This window comes from Mesoplodon bidens, assembly GCF_964165515.1.
Source record: "Mesoplodon bidens genome assembly, chromosome: 19".
In the NCBI taxonomy this organism is placed as follows: Eukaryota; Metazoa; Chordata; class Mammalia; order Artiodactyla; family Ziphiidae; genus Mesoplodon; species Mesoplodon bidens.
Genome location: NC_138179.1, coordinates 21,808,934 through 21,827,210, shown reverse-complemented (window position 1 = coordinate 21,827,210; position 18,277 = coordinate 21,808,934). Strand labels below are relative to the sequence as shown.

The 18,277-nt window shown below is 48.6% G+C and overlaps 1 protein-coding gene across 1 annotated transcript in view; it reads right to left on the bottom strand.

Annotated features, from left to right (window-relative positions):
• DNAH2 (dynein axonemal heavy chain 2) overlaps positions 1–18,277 on the bottom strand; it is an 89,302-nt gene that overhangs the window by 25,435 nt on the left and 45,590 nt on the right. The window contains exons 37-59 of the mRNA XM_081220076.1: positions 17,590–17,770; positions 16,725–16,852; positions 16,245–16,397; positions 15,837–15,962; positions 10,904–11,122; positions 10,558–10,675; positions 10,205–10,341; positions 9,549–9,686; positions 9,300–9,458; positions 7,703–7,855; positions 7,440–7,531; positions 6,913–7,111; positions 6,537–6,761; positions 5,459–5,563; positions 4,517–4,705; positions 4,249–4,334; positions 3,990–4,120; positions 3,683–3,832; positions 3,162–3,329; positions 2,755–2,915; positions 2,337–2,476; positions 791–923; positions 540–679 (exon numbers count right to left, since the gene is read on the bottom strand). Of these exons, the coding sequence (XP_081076202.1) occupies positions 540–679; positions 791–923; positions 2,337–2,476; positions 2,755–2,915; positions 3,162–3,329; positions 3,683–3,832; positions 3,990–4,120; positions 4,249–4,334; positions 4,517–4,705; positions 5,459–5,563; positions 6,537–6,761; positions 6,913–7,111; positions 7,440–7,531; positions 7,703–7,855; positions 9,300–9,458; positions 9,549–9,686; positions 10,205–10,341; positions 10,558–10,675; positions 10,904–11,122; positions 15,837–15,962; positions 16,245–16,397; positions 16,725–16,852; positions 17,590–17,770 (3,431 nt within the window). The remainder of the gene's footprint in view (positions 1–539; positions 680–790; positions 924–2,336; positions 2,477–2,754; positions 2,916–3,161; positions 3,330–3,682; positions 3,833–3,989; positions 4,121–4,248; positions 4,335–4,516; positions 4,706–5,458; positions 5,564–6,536; positions 6,762–6,912; positions 7,112–7,439; positions 7,532–7,702; positions 7,856–9,299; positions 9,459–9,548; positions 9,687–10,204; positions 10,342–10,557; positions 10,676–10,903; positions 11,123–15,836; positions 15,963–16,244; positions 16,398–16,724; positions 16,853–17,589; positions 17,771–18,277) is intronic.

Genomic DNA, 18,277 nt, shown 5'->3' with positions numbered 1-18,277 from the left:
TATTATTACAAATGGCTTTTTCTTCACCTTTGAAATACTAAATCCAATAAATGAGGGTTTTTTTTACCTTACTCTTATATCCTTCAAAGCAAATTATTGTGTTGTGCACATAAAAACTCAGTCAGTACAACTTAATGAATGAATATACAATTCTTGGGAATGGTGGAAAGTCTAGAAGATGTTAAAGGCAGAGAGAAGAGGACCTACATTGTCATATATACCCATAATATAATGTCACAGTTGCATTGTGGTTGGGAAGAGAGACATCATTCTAGAAGATAAGGACAGAGAGGTGTATAAAGTGGTCACAGCCAGAGGACCCCTGAGATGGCCATGTCCCCTGGAAACCCCATCTCTCTGTTTAACTTCCTGGACAGAACCAAGGTCTCTGGCATCTCTGCCATTCCACATCAACATCCCAGTCCTTGAGCGGGTCCCCTTGGCCAGCTCCTGGATATTTTCCCTGATTTCATTTCACCAAGCACCCTCGAAAGACAACAAGCTCCCTGGCCCTCTGTGCCCCCTACTCTTCATCATACTTTTTATATCCAGATACAAGTTCCAGGTAGTTGGTGGGTGTGACGTAGTTGTGTCTTCGAAGTTCCAGCAGCATCTTCTGGGAATACTGAGCCACTGACCAGTGCATGGTGACGAAGATCTGGGCCACCTTCCTATGGATCTGAGGCCAATTCATAGAGGATGTGAGACAGCGCAAGAGTAAAGGCAGACAGAGAACAGGAATGGGCGGGAGGGGCAGGGGGGTGAGGAAAGGTGGGGAGGAGGGCCTCACGTTCTCCTGGGTCCCCAGGTCTGCTCCCACCAGATACTTCTCAGCCACCTCCAGCAGGGCCTCGCGGGGCCACTCTGAGAACCAGTTGATGGTTGTGCAGTTCACCAAGGCTGGGTACTGGCGGATCCAGTTCCTGGCGCAGGTTTCGAGAGACAGTTAAGCCCAATTGCAGACTCAGCCTCCAGGGAGGGGCTTCGTCACAGCTCCACCCACTCCCCAGGAACCTAAGAGCCCCACCCCCATGCCCCTGTATCTCCTTGTCCAGGTTTTGCTCCCCTCAGAGCTGATTCAGTACAGGATTTAGAAACAGGTTCTGCGGTCAGAAAGACCCGATTCTACACCAACTAGGTGTGGATCTTGGGGCAAGTGATGTAATCTTTTGAACGTCATTTTCCTTAGCTCTAAAATGGGAATAACAAAACATACTAACTAGAGTTGTTAGGGGATTCAATGGGGTGACACGTGTAAAATGCTTAGCACAGAGCCTGGTACATGGTAAATACGCCATAAACCAAAAAGATCAAAAGATAAACAAAATGGTAACCCAAACTGCCTCTCTGCACAAGTTCTCTGTTGTCCTATTTTCCGATGCCCTTGAAAATCTAGTCATACCAAGAACGGATCAAGTGTGGTGTACACACACGATGGAATATTATTCAGCCCTAAAGAGGAAGGAGATTCTGACACCTGCTACAACATGGATGAACCTTGAGGACGTTATGCTAAGTGAAATAAGCCAGTCACAAAAAGACAAATACTGTATGATTCCACCTCTCCGTGGTACCTAGAGTGGTCACTCACAGAAACAGAAAGTAGAAGGGTGGTTGCCAGGGCCTGGGGGTGGGGGGGGAAATGGGCAGTTGTCCAGTGGGTATAGAGTTACAGTTTTGCACAATGAGAATGTTCCAGAAATCTGTTGCACAACAGTGTGAATATACTTAACACTGCTGAGCTGTATACTTAAAAACGGTTAGAGACTTCCCTGGTGGTGCAGTGGTTAAGACTCTGTGCTCCCAATGCAGGGGGCCCAGGTTCAATCCCTGGTCAGGGAACTAGATCCTGCTCGCATGCCACAACTAAGAAGGCTGCATGCCGCAACTAAAGATCCCGTGTGCCACAACTAAGACCTGGCAGCCAAGATAAATAAACATTTTTTTTTAATTTAAGAACTTCTCTTTAGCAAAAACAAAAAAACCCCAAAAAACTTAAAGAAAGTGAAGAGACAAGCCACAAACCTGAACAAAATATGGCTAAAATGATTAAATTTTACGTGTGTTTTTAACCACAATTTAAAAACAAAACAAAAAAACCACCTCCATCTTCCGGAAAAATAAAGAAATCTGATACACCAAAAGGCTCCCATGTAAGCAGCAGGAACTTGCTGAAAGAAACACAGGCTACGGCCAGGAGACGGGCTGTACACGGCTGGAGAGGCCAGCGCTATTCCTGAGTCTCGCTGGCAGAAGGCACAGAGGCCAGAACCGGGGAGGAGGACCCCGCGATGAGTGGGGGCCTCGAGGGAGAAGAAGGCTGTAACAGGAGTCACCTGAAGGGGTCGCCCACGGGGCTGAGGCAGAGGACGATGTGCAGGTTGTTCCGCACACGCTCGGTGAGGTAGGCGAAGAGGCTGTCTGAGGACTCGGGGACCTGCTCGGCGCGGGCCTGCTCTATGATGAGCGTCTGGATCTGCGTGGAAGCCACAGTCAGAGGGCTGAGGTTTCAAGGGCAGAACCCAGGGCGGGAGGGAGGAGGGAGCAGCAGGTGGGGCTGGGCTGACAGGGAGTGGGTTTTAAAGCAGCTCGGCCCGCTAGCGTCCTGCGAGGGAGGATGGCAGAAGAGGAAGCACCACCTAATGGGGGGCTGGAGGGAGGGGGTGCTACAGCAGCATCCTCTGGGATCAGGTGAGAAGGGGTTAGTTAGGAAGGCCGAAGAACCAACTGGTAGTGGGTGTGGAAGGCTCGCACCTCTTCAAATTCATCCACCTTATAGAGATTGGGGACCTCGCCTGAGCTGAGGATGTTGTTAATGTCCTCTAGGAACGATGCGTCAGCAACCTGGGTGTCCACAAAAAGGAAGGACGTGGCCTTGAGCTCTACCCCAGCCTGGCGATACAGACGCTTGATATCTGGGCCAGAGCAGACAGAAAGACTCTTCAGATTCACCATCCTGTCCCTCCTTCCCCTTCTGAGATTCAGGAGCCCTCCCCCAGCTGGCAACACATACGTGACACCGTCCTGTACCCCACCCGGGCCTGGCGCGGCTCCCTACCTGGCTTCCATCCCTCCTCTCACTTGTCATCACAGGAAGTTCAGGTATCTGATCTTTCACTCCCAGCCCCAAACCCTCTCCCATCTCAGAAACCCAGCGTTACCGTCTCGGAATTCCTGCTTTCGATAATGTTTGGTGACCTCAATCTGGAAGGTGATGTACCCGCAGATGGATGAGGCCAAGCGGGCCAGACTCTGGCGTCCGCTGCCCCCAATGCCCACCAAGAGCATGTTGCCCCGAGGCTGTCCAATGACCCGCACAATCCGTGTGACTGGAGGGTAGGGGGTAGGGGGTGAGGGTAATGAGTTGGTTGAACAACCTCAGGGGACCTCCAGGCCCTAGGCTGGGGACTGGGACGACTAAAACTGCAGTAGAGGAACCAGGCAGCGTGGCAAGAGGTTGGTGCCTGAAGCACTGGTAGCAATTCAACTCTCAACCTCCACCACCTCTGTTAAACACCATCATCAAGGAAAACCCCACCCATGGCCACAAGCATATCTGGGGTTAGGGAGGAAGGCAACTTCTGAGACTTGATTTGGGAGCAACCTGGGAAGAGATCCCCATTTCCTTGGAATATCCCATAACTGGGATGCTGGAGAAGGGATGGGAGCAGGAGGTGCTCACTGTGTTCAATGGCCTCTCGGAAGAGCACCAGCTGCATTGGCACGACGGCGGGTGACAGGTTGTACTCATTTAGCGCCGTCTCCATGGCTGTCCTCAGGACCGTCAGATCCGTCAGGTCTTCATACACCTTGGGCTCCCGCAGGAAGTCCCCTGGGTCATGGGAAGAGGGGGGCAGATCTCAAATGCCTGGTCCTCCCCAGGCTTCCCCAAAGGGCCTTACACATCCATGGGACTTGGTGCCCCGCCTCCCTTTCTAACCCATCTCCTAAGAGTCTCCAGCCTAGAGGGGCCACAGCTCCCAGCTCACCAAAGATGGGAGAACGTTTGTTGGGACAAAGGCTATGAAATGTGAGGTCAAAGAAGGAGCCGAGTTTGTCACTTATGATGCCCACGAAGGCTTCCATGTCTGCCGTGTCAACCAGTCGGTCAGAGAAGACTCTGTAGGGAGGGAGCTGGGGTGAGATCTGGGAATGAAGAGGAGCATGGTCTTGGGGAAGGGACAGGCGGGTGGGGGGTGGAGGCTTGGCCTTGGGAAGGCCTGGATCTGGCAGGCACAGCTACCTCACCTGAAACATTCATGGATCCAGAGTCGTGTGATGCTGGACTTGGTATCGTGAACGTCCTTGCTGGCTCTCAGCATGCCCTGGAACACCTAGGGCAGGGGCGTGGCTAGTGGGATGGAGGGAGGGAAGAGAGTGCCTCCAGAAGTTTTAGAGAAAGCAGCATTCCCGGATGGGGGTGGTTTGGGGTGTGTGGGATGCTACTGAGCTCCAAGGCTTACTTTGAGGAGAGGAGAACGCCTCCGAGGAGGGGCAAAAGGTCTGAGAGTTTCACCTTGGAGATGTCTCGAAGGTTGAAGAGGTAGTGGATCTTGGCAGGCGTGGGCAGGAAGCGCTGTACCACAGTGTTGTACACATCCAAGGTGGCCTTGGTCACCACATTCCCAAGGGGCTTCACCTCTTCCTCAAAGTCCTGGAGCTTCTGATTGATCATGGCGCCGAACATCCGGATGATCTGGGGCTCCTAGAAACAGGCTCTCAGACTCAACATTGCAGGCTCGTGACCTTTCAGCCAAGGGGGGGACTAGGGTCAGGGGAGAAAAGCACTTGTCTTGGCGGCAGAGTTTAAGGGGGGCACAAAAAACCCTCAGAAATCAAGAGAAATAATGTTTTAGTGTAATATTTAAAAATCAAGATTAATGCATACTGTCCACGATGAACAAATACAAACATTTTAAATAAAGACGGGATCCGTATTGCTGGTTTTTCCTTTTGCCCCAGGCTCTCATGAGGCTCAGCATGGTACTATACTGATCTTGTACTTATTTAAAATTTTGGTGTCTTGTTCATTGTGAATTTTGTGAATTTTGGGCATTAATTTTTTTTAATGTTGCATGAAAATATTATTTATCTTGATTTCTGAGGGCTTTGGGTGCCCCTGAGTGCCTCCCTCGCCTCACCCTAGCCCTGGGCCGCTCCCAGCTCTCTGCTTTGGAGGCTCTACCTTCCTTGCCTGTTTGGTCCCCACTCTCTGCCCACTGGGACTGTTAGGCTTCACATGCCAGAGCCAGGCTACACTTTCACCCTGCAGCTCTCCTAGCTCAGCAGAAGCAAGGCTCCTGCAGAGAGCAGTCTCCCCTCCATGTATCATAGCTCCCTGAATGCAACTCAGCCCTGGGGGTCCTTGGGCCCCTCTGTTATCTGCCCCGTCGTTCTCTGAGCCACAGATGGCTTTGCCTTCTACGGTCCCCTCCCCCAGCCCTCAGGATGCCCTCACCGTAGGGAAGGTCATGTTGATGATGTTGAAGCGACTCTGCAGCCTTGGGGAGATGACGGTCCGTCCACCCCCGGAAGGGCCCATGGCAGCCATCAAGAACATGTCCTAGAGAGCAAAGACCAGATGGGGTGGGGGTGGGGGGGGTTTGTGGAGACAGGTGAGAGGACAGGAAGAGAGGGAGCATGGAAATAGGGAGGATGTGAGAGGAGCCATGAGGAAGAGAGGAGATGGAGGGACAAACGGGAAGAGGGAAGACAGGGACAGAAAGAGCAGGAAGAAACACGGAGTAGTAGGGGCAGGGAAAGGTGAAGGGAAGGAAGGGATTTGGGACCTTTTTACAGAATTACTGAAGTAATGTATTTGTTCTTATTTCGTCGTTATAATCCATGTTCCCAAATTGGAAAATAGAGGAGGTAAGTTAAAAAAACAACATTTGATTACGTCTTCTAGACTTTCTCTTCTTTTCTATTTTAAATATATATATATATATATATATATATATATATATATACATGTATCTGTGTATGTATGTGCTTGTTTTTTCTCAGAAATGTATGAATATATTATTAGGTGAGTTTTGGACCCCGAGGGCCAGACATATGAGTGCCCCAGATATCAGGCTGGAATGGCTGCCCATTGATTCGGGAAAAAGAAACAAGACTTTCAGAATCCCATGGGAGAAAAGCCAGGACTGAAGGGAGACGCCTGGATTCTGGGTGGGGAGCGGAGGTGGTTACTGAAACAGTGGGAGGTGGAGAGGCCTGGAGATGGGGTTATGGGCAGCTCTGGTTGGCATCAGCGTTGCCATGGGAGCGAGGTATAAGAGGCCTGGGAAAGGAGTGGAAGTTGGAGGACAGGCTCCCTTGGTCACGAAGCATAGGACAGACAGTGAGGAGGGTTACTAACAGGAATTGATAACCTAGGAGCCAGATGTCTGGGTCCTGAGAAAGGCAGGACACTCCTGTGTGGGGAGGAACAGAGGCTTACAGGACTCTATCCTGGGGTCCCAGAGGAGCGGGGACTGAACCCATCATGGGCGGGAACGGAGGCCTGAAGAACAAATTCTCGGGATGCTTACTCGAATGTACTTGATGGTCTGCTTCGTTCGATCATACCAGAAGCCATAGTCAATCCAGAGGCGAATCAGCTCCAGTGGGGGCTGGGACCCAAACGTGTCCTTAGCTGGCATATTTAGGTCATCCATGAAGGTGATCATGCTTTTGCCTCCAAATGGCACATAGACACCCTTGGTTCGCTTCTCCACCCTGCTCTCAATGATGCTCTGCACATTATTGGATGTGGTCTGGTGAAAAAGGCACAGAATGAATGCTTGGGTCCCCCAGGAGAAATACGGGGTTAGAGAGGAGTGTCGACCAGGCACTTGGATCCCAAGGGGGAGCAGAGGCAGGGAAAGAGCAGGGAGCTGGCGGCCTGGCCCTGGGTCCTGCACACACCTGCGCAGACATGTTGACAGTGAGCACTGACCACTGGCTGGAGGGCAAGGACTGCAGGACACTCTGAGCGATGGACGTCTTTCCAGTCCCCACGGGACCCACCAGCAGGACAGGGTTATGGTTGGCCACCAAGGTGCTCACCAGGTAGTTGTAGCGGACAGTGTCAACGGTGGGCACCATGATCTTGTAGAAGGGGAAGCTGGTGGGGAAAGGGACTGTGTCTCAAGATCGTGGCCCGCTCCTTTCTAACTCCCGCTTCCTTCTGCCCGCCAGTGTTTATCTTCCTCCGGCATCACCACTCTCTAATCACCAAGCCTGCCTCCTGCGGGGTCTGAGGATCAGGCATTCTCCTGAAGGACCCTGTCCCATTTCCTCTAGATCCCGCTTCCAGCACTGGAAAGTCATCTCTACCTTGGGATCCACCCTCTCTTCCTACAGCTCACTTTTGCACGCCTCTTCTGCTCTCTCACCACATCTCCCCCCACCGCAGCCCCAAGCCTGACCTACCCCCCAGGCCCGGCTCTCACTTTGGAGGGTAGCGCCAACTCTTAGGGAGCTTCTCCTCAAATGATGTCCAACTCCGCATCTTGGGGTCCACAAAATACTCGTACACTGTGTCCTGAGGAGGGAACGTGTGGAGGGAGCCTTCCTTTAGCTTTTCCCTGCCCAGAAAAAGCGCTCACGGACCACTGGGCAGAAGAAAGAGAGCTGGGTGGCAGGCTGAGGCTCAAGAAGAGCCTAAGGATCAGGGATGCAGAAAAATAGGGCAGCTGGGTTTGAGGGCCCTGACCTTGTTGGGGAAAGTGCCCTCAATCTCTCGGAGGTAACTGTCGATCTTCTTGCGGCTCTCCTCATCCACGGAGGCACACACAGACCAGATCATGCTGAACATAAATGTCAGCTCTACCATGGAGACAAAGTTCTCACCATCAGCTGGGTTCACCTGGGTGGAAAAAGAGAAACGGAAATACCGTAAATCTATAAGAGGTGGAGGCGTCTAATTTTGGCAGCTCATCACAAAGGCTTAGAGTTTCCCTCCCTTCCTGGTTCTGTTCGGAAAACCATATGGCTGTAGATAAACCTAAGTCAAAACATTTAAATAAACCTACTAAGTTACAGCAACGCAGTGGGAAATGGAGTTGAGACTCCATTGTCTACCATATTGAATCCAGAATCTTTAGTCTGTCCTTCCAGCTCAACACACATCTCACCATCCTCTTCTCGGGGTCTCTGCTGCAGCGAAGAGGAGTTGTAACACTGCCAACACCATCCACCCATCACCCGCCCTGCCCAGCGGGGACTGACTCTTGTGTCTCTGTGTTTTTGCAAAAGCCATTCCCTTTACCTAGCTAGACTGCCCTCCTCTCTTTGTTTTGTTCATCAGCGTTCTTCCCCCTACCCAGTCCTCCTCAGCAGCTGGGTGCCATTGACACTATATTACTGTCCTTTTCCCCTATGTCATTTTGCAACTTCACCTACATAGTTTTAATTTATATTAACCGTACCAGGAATGACACATACTGTTATAGATCTTAATTGTTATATAACTTTATATTAATAGTTGAGTGATCTGGCAATGTCCTTAAAAACAATATGAACCATTTCTAGGCAGTGATTTAATCTCAACAGAAAAATACTCAATTTTGGTCCTTACTCCATAATTCTACACCAAACAAAAATTTTCTTAAATATCAGTTCATCTGAAAATTTCTAAAACCCCTCATCAGATTAGGTGGGGAGCTCCTCCCAGCAGAAACAGTATCCCAGGGTCTTCCCTGGCGGTCCAGTGGTTAAGACTTCACCTTCCAATGCAGGGGGTGTGGGTTCAATCCCTGGTTGGGGAGCTAAGATCCCACATGCCTTGCAGCCAAAAAAACAAAACATAAAACAGAAGCAATATTGTAACAAATTCAGTAAAGACTTTAAAAATGGTTCATATCCAAAAAAACACCACCTTAAAAAACAAACAAAAAAGAAACAGTATCCCAAGGCCTCACAGATTCCAAGACTTAATATTTAATTTTTGAAAGGATGGAGAAATGAGGAACCAAATGAACTATCCTCAGCTCCCGAATATGGGCAGGAAATTACAGTGAGACCCATTGTGTACTATATCTGATTTAGAGTCCTTAGTTTGGCCTCCCAGTGTGCATGCACATGCGAGCACGTGAGCACACACACGCGCAGGCAAACGCACACACGCATGCACACACACACACACACACACACACACACACACACCGCTCGCTGCCTCCACAGTTGGTGAGGCCTCCCCTTGGAGTCTCTGCTCCACTCAAGCCTCATGTTCCAATTGTGTCTCGGACACACCGTTTCCCTGAAGTTGTCCCGGGAGGTCGAGAGCCCTTCCTGCCCTGGCCCCCCCTCACCCCGTTCTCCGGTGTGGCCAGGGCTGAGTACAGCTTGCAGAGGGAGATGATGCCGCTGTATTCCGGGAGGGGCACCAGCTCGTGGCAGTTGTTCTTCTTAAAGGTCAGCATCTTGTTGATGAACTTTTCGAACATGCGCTGAAGAGGCTCTGCCTCTACCTGGAGTTGAATAAGCAGGGGCTCTGAATTTTTCTTGTGTCCCCCACCAGGCCCCACTGGTTCCTTTGCTCTCCTCCATTCCCTTCATACCTTTGGCCTCTTCTCCAGCCATGACTGAACATAGGGCTTCCAGCCCAGGTCAGCGTAGTCAGTGTACACCATCCCGCAGCGAGACACGGTGGCGGGGGAGGCCATTGTCAAGTTTTCCACTTCGAACAGGAGAGACACCTATGGATATACTTGGTCAGAACCTTGCCTTTCCCTCAGTAATAAAAACACCCAGAAATCTGATGCCCCAAGGTGTCTCTACTGAGTACCACATGTGGCGGGATGAATAAAGACCTAAGCTTTACAAATGATTGGTTCGTTAAAAGAAACCAGGGTTTATTCAAGGTCATCCTTATGAAAAATCACTCTCTTGCTCACATTGTTTGAGCGGGTGGGAAAGGGTGGGCTTTACAAAAGCCCACGAATTGTAACTCTGGGCGCACAACGGAAGGTCATCCCTCATATGTCAGTGGCAATGAGGCTGCCTCAGTTCACACAGTGCGTCCTAGTACACCATTTTTTCTATACAGTTGTCCTCAACGTCTGTGGTAAGACAGGCATTTCTTCTTTAGTCACAGGTTGCCCTGAATCCAGGCATCCTCCTCCTGGGCGTCCCTATAGAACTTCCCCTTCTTGTTGGATGCCCCCTGCTCTTCCCCTTAGCCCTGCCCCAGGCCCTCCAGTTTCCACTCCCGAACCTGCTCAGGCATCGCGATGCGCTCTCCGTTGATAAGGGTCAGCACTTTGTTATCGTCCATGACAGAGTTCATGCTCTCAATCCACAGTGTGTCCACAGGGCCATCGAAAAGGATCCACTTCTCATCCGGCTTCTCGTCTTGGTCGGAGGTAGATAGATGATAAGGAAACCAGAGCTTTGTTACCCAGCCCTCCCTCCACACTCATCTCCCTGGAGACTCAAGCTGTTGCTTCCTGGTGATCTCCACATTCCCCAAGCATTTTTTCCCCCAAAATGAGCTTTCTATCCCCAGACTGCCCACCCCCGCAGGAGATTTAGGCATCTGCTCTCCCTGCCCCAAGATCCTTTGGGTACCTGCACAAGCCGTCCGCATGACACTGGACAGGACGCCGTCTGTCCATTCATTAGTGTTGAGGTCATATTCCCCATACAGCTCTCCTAGGGACAGTGCCTTAGGGTTCAAAGGGAACTCCTAAAAATGACACAGGAAAGGGGTTTTAAGCTGCCGGCTGACACAAATCCCAAGATGTCCCTTTATTTCCAGGTATTTGTATTTGGCCCCTGTCTCTCTCATCCCTCCCAGACCGCCCTCCTGGTCTGCACCACCCCCTCCCAGACACCTACGCACCCCTGCCCCCAGCCCCACTGTCTTCCTGCTACTCAAGTCTCCTCCAGTGGCCCCACTGTCCCAGGTCCGTACTCTGACAATGTTGAAGTTGGGCTCTCCGGCGCGGCACAGGGAGGACAAGGAGGACTGAAGAATTCTCCACAAGGCAGTCTTGCCGCTGCCTGTGCAGCCCACGATCATGGTGGAGTGGCGGGAGTTCTTGGTTTCATACAGCTGGATAACCTTGGTGAGCGTGAACGGGATGGTCTGCAGGCCCATATCCCGAATCTCCTGCTCAATGGTCTCCCGCAGCTGAGAGAAGGGAAAATACAGGAAGCAGAAGAAAAAGGGTGCAGCTTGTAAAGGACTTTCAAAAGCTCACGGATACCCAGAAGGATAATGTGCAAACCATTAAAAATTGCACCAGGGCCCTTTGCACCCTGGCAGTTGTTTGTTCCTTGGGAGGCTGGCCAATTGCAGAGTTAAGAGATTGGGCTCTGGAGTCAGTCAGCCTGGGTCCCCAGCTTTCAGCTATGTGAACCTGAGCAAGTTAACTTCTTTGAGCCTCAGTTTCCTACTCTGTTAAATGGGAGTAATGATGGTACTTCCCGCGTAGGGCTGTTGTATTAGATAAGATAGTCAAGGTAAAACACAATGTCTGACACGCAGCTCTACACATCTTTTCTTTTTTTTTTTTTTTAAATTTTATTTATTTATTTATTTATTTTTGGCTATGTTGGATCTTCATTTCTGTGCAAGGGCTTTCTCTAGTTGCAGAGAGCGGGGGCCACTCTTCATCGCGGTGCGCGGGTCTCTCACTGTCGCGGCCTCTCTTGTTGTGGAGCACAAGCTCCAGACGCGCAGGCTCAGTAGTTGTGGCTCACGGGCCTAGCTGCTCCGTGGCATGTGGGATCCTCCCAGACCAGGGCTCGAACCCATGTCCCCTGCATTAGCAGGCAGATGCTCAACCACTGCACCACCAGGGAAGCCCGACACATCTTTTCTAATATCATTCAACAAATATTTATTAAGCCTCTGAAGTATGTGCCAAGCAGTGTGCTGGGTGCTGAGAACAAATTAGAGAGCCCACAGTCTGGTGGGGGAGCCAGACATTAAACAAATCATCACCTAAGTTAAAAAGACGAAAACTCAAATTCAAAAAGATACATGCACCCCAATGTTCATAGCAGCACTATTTACAATAGCCAAGACATGGAAGCAACCTAAATGCTCGTCAACAGATGAATGGATAAAGAAGATGTGGTATATTTATGCAATGAAATATTACTCAGCCATAAAAAAGAATGAAATAATACCATTTGCAGCAACATGGATGAATCTAGAGATTATCATCTTAAGTAAGTCAGACAAAGACAAATATCACATGGTATTACTTACATGTGGAATCTAAAAAAATGATACAAATGAACTAATTTACAAAACAGAAATAGACTCATAGACATTGAAAACAAACTCATGGTTACCAAAGGGGGAAAGGTGTGGATAAATTAGGAGTTTGAGATGAACAGATACAAATTATTATATATAAAATAAACAAGGGCCTACTATATAGCACAGGGAACTATATATAATATCTTATAATAACCTATGATAGAAAACAATGTGAAAAAAAAATATATATATATATATAAAACTAAGTCACTTTAGGGCTTCCCTGGTGGCGCAGTGGTTGAGAGTCCGCCTGCCGATGCAGGGGACACGGGTTCATGCCCTGGTCTGGGAAGATCCCGCATGCCGCGGAGCGGCTAGGCCTGTGAGCCACGGCCGCTGAGCCTGCACGTCTGGAGCCTGTGCTCCGCAACTGGAGAGGCCACAACAGTGAGAGGCCCGCGTACCAAAAAAAAAAAAAAAGAAAAGAAAAACCAAGTCACTTTGCTGTACACCTGAAACTAACACAACATTGTAAATCAACTATACTCCATTAAAAATTTTAAAAACAAAAATGAAAAATAAAGAAATGCTTATAGAACCATGACCCATGTGGGTCCCAGAAGAGTGTGACATTTTTAAATACACAGCCAATGCAACCAAGAAAGTTCAAACAAATGCAAGATTTTACTTGTATCTCTCAAACACCACTAAGAGGCCTCACCCCTACTACTTACCTCCATTGTCTGAGAATTAGTTGTATTAGCATGTTTGGGTGTATTTGTGTGTGTGTGCGTGTTTAGCATCATGCCAAAAGTTTAAAATGTCACATTTTCTATTTACTCAGTTTAAAATATCCTGTAGGGGCTTCCCTGGTGACGCAGTGGTTGAGAGTCCGCCTGCCGATGCAGGGGACACGGGTTCGTGCCCTGGTCCAGGAGGATCCCACATGCCGCGGAGTGGCTGGGCCCGTGAGCCATGGCCGCTGAGCCTGCGCATCCGGAGCCTGTGCTCCGCAACGGGAGGGGCCACAACAGTGAGAGGCCCGCATACCGCAAAAAAAAAAGAAAAAAATTCCTGTAATTTCTTCTTTGACCCATGAGTTATTTAGAATTGTATTGCTTAATTTCCATACATTTGGAATAATTATATTTTGTTACCAATTTCTAGTTTAATTCTATTGTGGTCAGAGATCATCCTCTGTATAATTTTCAATCATTTGAACTTTATGAGACCGCTACTTAATAATCCAGTGCACAGTCAATTTTGGTAAACACTCCATGCGTACTTGAGAAGAATATGTGTCTGCAATTGTATGCATATAATGTTCTACATGTGTCAGGTCAAATCTGTTAAAAGCATTCAAATCCGTATCTTTTAAAAAAATATTTATTTACTTATTCATTTTATTTTTGGCCGTGTCGGGTCTTAGTTGTGGCATGCGGGAACTTTCCCTGTGGGGCACAGGCTCTTTGTTGCAGTGCTCGGGCTTCTCTCTAGTTGTGGCACGTGGGCCCAGTAGTCGTGGCTCGCGGGCTTAGTGGCATGTGGGATCTTAGTTCCCTGACCAGGGATCAAACCCATGTCCCCTGCATTGGAAGGCAGATTCTTAACCACTGGACCACCAGGGAAGTCCCTCAAATCCGTATCTTTATGGATTTTTTTTCTTTTTTTTGGCCACACCACACAACTTGTGGGATCTTAGTTCCTGAACCAGGATTGAACCCGGGCCACGGCAGTGAAAGCACTGAGTCCTAACCACTGGACTGCCAGGGAACTCCCTTTATGGATTTTTTTATCCGCTTATTTTATCAATTTCTGAGAGAAGCATGTCAAGATTTCCCACTAGGGTTGTGGATTTATCTGTTTCTACTTTTAGTTCTGTCGATTTTGTTTTATGCATTTTCTAGCTCTATTGTTAAGTGCATACAAATTTAGAATGCCATATCTTTCTGAGCATTGGCCCTTTTATCATTATGAAATGTGCCCCTTTATCTTTAATATTCTTCTTGCCATAAAGTCTACTTTGTCTGATATCAGTAGAGTTAACATTGTGATCAGAAAATGTGTTCTGAATAAATTCCTTTGAAATTTTTGAGGCAGATTTATGACCTTTACATGGTCAAGTAACCTAAATATTCTATGTATGCTTGAAAAAAATGGTTATTCTTCAGTTATTGAATGCAATTGCTGTCAATGTCTTGATTAACTCAAGATTGATTGTGTTGTTCAAATCTTCTTTAACAAAACTGATTTTTAGTCTGCTTGGCCTGTCAGTTACTGAGAGATGTGAAGAGTGCCACTACGATTGTAGATTTGTCTATTTCTCTTTGAAATTCTGAAAAATTTTGTTCTATTTATTTTGAGGCCATATTATTAGATGCATGCAAATTTAGAATTGTTGTATCTTCCTGGTGAATTGAACTTTTTATTATTATGAAGCGACTCTATTTCTGGTAATTCATTTTGCCTTAAGATCTATGTTGTCTGATATTGCTACCCCAGCTTCCTTTTGATTAGTGTCTACCTGATGTATTTTTCTAGTCTTTGACTCTCCACCCTTTGTCTTTACGTTTTACATGTGTCTCTTGTAAACAGTATTAAATATTAGTATAACAATGTATACTATTCAATACATGATTATTTTTCCTTTCCTGCACAACTTTTTGGTTTTCCCTAGGGGCTAATAGTTGCTCTGGTTTTTTGTTTGCTTAGTTTTTAATATACTGATCTTTAACTCAACTCCAAACTCTGCCAGTTGACTAAATCTCTCAAAACTTTTATTCTCATCAGGTATCGATTTCCTCTTCTTAAAGAAGTCTGGGGACTTCCCTGGTGGTCCAGTGGTGCAGAGTCCACCTTACAATGCAGGGGACGTGGGTTCGATCCCTGGTCAGGGAACTAAAATCCTACATGCCACGGGGCAACTAAGCCCACATGCCAGAACTACTGAGCTCGCGTGCCTCAACTAGAGAGACTGCGTTCTCAGGCTCTCTTCTCTCTCAGTTGAGAGAAATCCAGCTTTCTCATTCACTTGCCTCCCTGCTTTTACTCCCCCTCCTCATCCCAGGATTCTTTCTTTCTTGCCAGTTTAGCAATACATTTTAAAAGATGTATTTTTATATTTTTATCCAGCATTTTAGTGGTTTCAACTGAAAGAATCATTCAGGGTCTCTAAACTACCATACTGCCAGAGAAGAAAATTCCTACACTTTCTAAAATGCTCCTTCCCTGGCCTCTTCCTCCCTGGCCTCTTCCATCCCACTCCTCTCATATATCAAAGAGCTCCTAGCAGTCCCTCCTCAAAACTCCCTGAATGAGAAGAGAGGTAGAGACAGGTAGAAAGTAGAAAGGCCAGGGGATCAGCAGTCTCAGTGAAGTCAAGGAACTGATGAGTAGAAGTACTTGAGCTGGTGAGTCAGGGAGTAGGGAGTTGAGGTGAGAAAGTAGAATGTTTGAATAGGCCTGTATGGTTTTATAGATAAGGAAGCCCAAAGAGAGGCCAGCTGTGTTGCTCAAAGTCACAGCCAGTGAATGGACAGCTAATGAAGGGCAGAACAAGGCCTGGAGGCCAGGTGTCCTGTTTCCAGACCCACATTCACACATGAGGTCAGGGAGAGTCTTGAGGAACAAATACCTGGCCGTAGTCAATGACCGGCAGCTCGATGCTGGGGAATAGATCTTGCACGATGGCATTGAAGAGTGGCACGTCCACTGAAGTTAGCTTGGAGATGTTCATGTCTCTCATCGAAAGCAGCAGAACCTGAATGGGAAAAGACAGAGACTCAGGCTCGCGGAGCCAGGGCCGAGGTACTCATTAGGCCCTTCCTCTCCAACTGGGTGAGAGGCAGGAGCTAAGAGCAGTGGATACATCCGAGCTAGTCTTTAGCGATAGGACAGGTGGAACGCAGGCAACACCTGAGGGGAGGGGCAGGAGGGTGGGAAACCTAAGCTAGCGAAAGTAAGGATCTCAAAAACTTCAGTGAAGGCACATAGGACCAGTGACGATGGACGTTAAGGTCCAACGGTCGTGTCCTCAATCTACCTCTTCATCAGACAGATCCGGCTGCAGGCGGCGCTTCTTGCCAGCACAGTGCAGGAGGGAGGTGAGGGCACGTAGGCCAAAGTCATAATGGTCCTGTCTGGAGAGCTGCTGCACGGCCAGCGAGTAAAGTGTGTACACCTTCTTGGCCAGAATCTGGAGAGCAAAATAGAGGAGGAAACAATCCATCTCCCCACCAATCCCTCTGCTTCATCTAGGGACAGTTACAGATCCAAGAAGCTAGGTCCCGGGACTTGGAGCAGCTGGGAAGTGCTCTATGGACCATCCTAATGAGAAGATCCTGTGAATCGTGCCATCAAGGACTACTGACGCCATAGAGGGGAGACCTCCCTCCATATCCTACTGACAGCCATGTAAGTTCCTTGTAGGATAAACTGATTAGGAGGCCTCCAGGGGGTTCTTCGGTCCAGAGAATAATCACGGAAGGGAAATAAAGTATTGGAGACGAGATTATCAGAATACCTTGCAGTTGCCAAATCCTTCCCCAAAGAGAATGATTTCTGCAATGAGGGTAGAATCGGGCACCACCATGGCAACTGGACGGAACATGGATTTAAGATTATCAGGAAGCTCTGTGCGACCAGCATAGCCTGGAAAACAGTGTCATTTATTCAGAATCCATACTGCTTCCCAAAGACCTACTTCCCAGTCAGTCCCATTTTCCCCATCCCCAGCTCCATCCCTAACTCTCTCCCCAGCTCCAACTCTGAGACCTCTTCCTTTCTCATCTCAGCCCTGGCTCTTCCCACACCACTTTGCTCTTCTTTCCTACCCTGGTCCTTTCCTTAACCTTCTGCATGGCCCTGATTCAAACTCAAATCACAGAGCTGTCAAGTTCCCATCTCTCCAAGTTCCATGTATTAATTCACGTTAGTGCTAATAGAAATCGCACCTGTTTATCTGATTCTTTCAGTACCGAAACCCTTTCCTGTTTTCTCCTAGTTCCTTCCCCCAGAGCTGTTCCCAGGCAACAGTAATGAGAGACCCTAGGCCCTGCACTTTGGGGGAGATTCTCCCATTCGGCGAAAGGGATGGCAGACAGACCAGAACTCTGGGAGCTAGTCCAACAAAAGAAGATGACTAAGCACTTTAAAAGACTAGGGCTACGTATATGCCCGCAAGCTGTTATTAATCCCTTTAGGGAGAATAGTAAGATTGCCACCCCTTCTCCCAGAAACGTGTATGTTTATCCTTTTCTCACACTTTATGGTCTTTAGCCACATTTCACTTGGCTAAAAACACTGGCAGGGGGTGGGGGGATGCACAGTTATTTGCCCTGAACCCTCAGTTCTCCCCCCAGGAGCCCCATCCACTCCCAGGTCCTTACCAGGGTTCATGGTGATGAAGATCCCACAGGACCACACCAGATTTATTTCAAAGCCTTCAAAATAGAAGCGGGTGAGGCCAGCAGCCAGGGCTGAGAGGATGGACAGGATCTGCTGGGCCACCACGGATAGCACTTCCACGTTGATGCGGTTAAACTCATCAAAGCAGCCCCAGGCGCCCATCTGTGGGTCGGGGGGGAGTCGCTGGGAGCAAGAAAGTTACCCCCAGACTGGGAGAAACTAAAAATTGTGACTAACATATTCTCCCTGAAATGTTTGGATAGGAGCAGCAGCCTCTAAAATGAGAGAGAGAGAGAGAGAGAGAGAGAGAGAGAGAGAGAGAGAGAGAGAGAGAGAGAGAGAGAGAGTGTGTGTGTGTGTGTGTGTGTGTGTGTGTGTGTGTGTGTGTGTGTGTGTGTGTGTGTGTGTGTGTGTGTGTGTGTGTGTGTGTGTGTGTGTGTGTGTGTGTGTGTGTGTGTGTGTGTGTGTGTGTGTGTGTGTGTGTGTGTGTGTGTGTGTGTGTGTGTGTGTGTGTGTGTGTGTGTGTGTGTGTGTGTGTGGTGGAGCGGGCCCCGTAGCACTGTTGTGGTTTCTGGCCAGAACGTTCCATCAGACAGGAAGGATCTAGGGGAATGCCTAAGAGGTGTGGGTGGGAAAGTGACCAGGGTAGGGAACTTGAGGGTGTTGAGC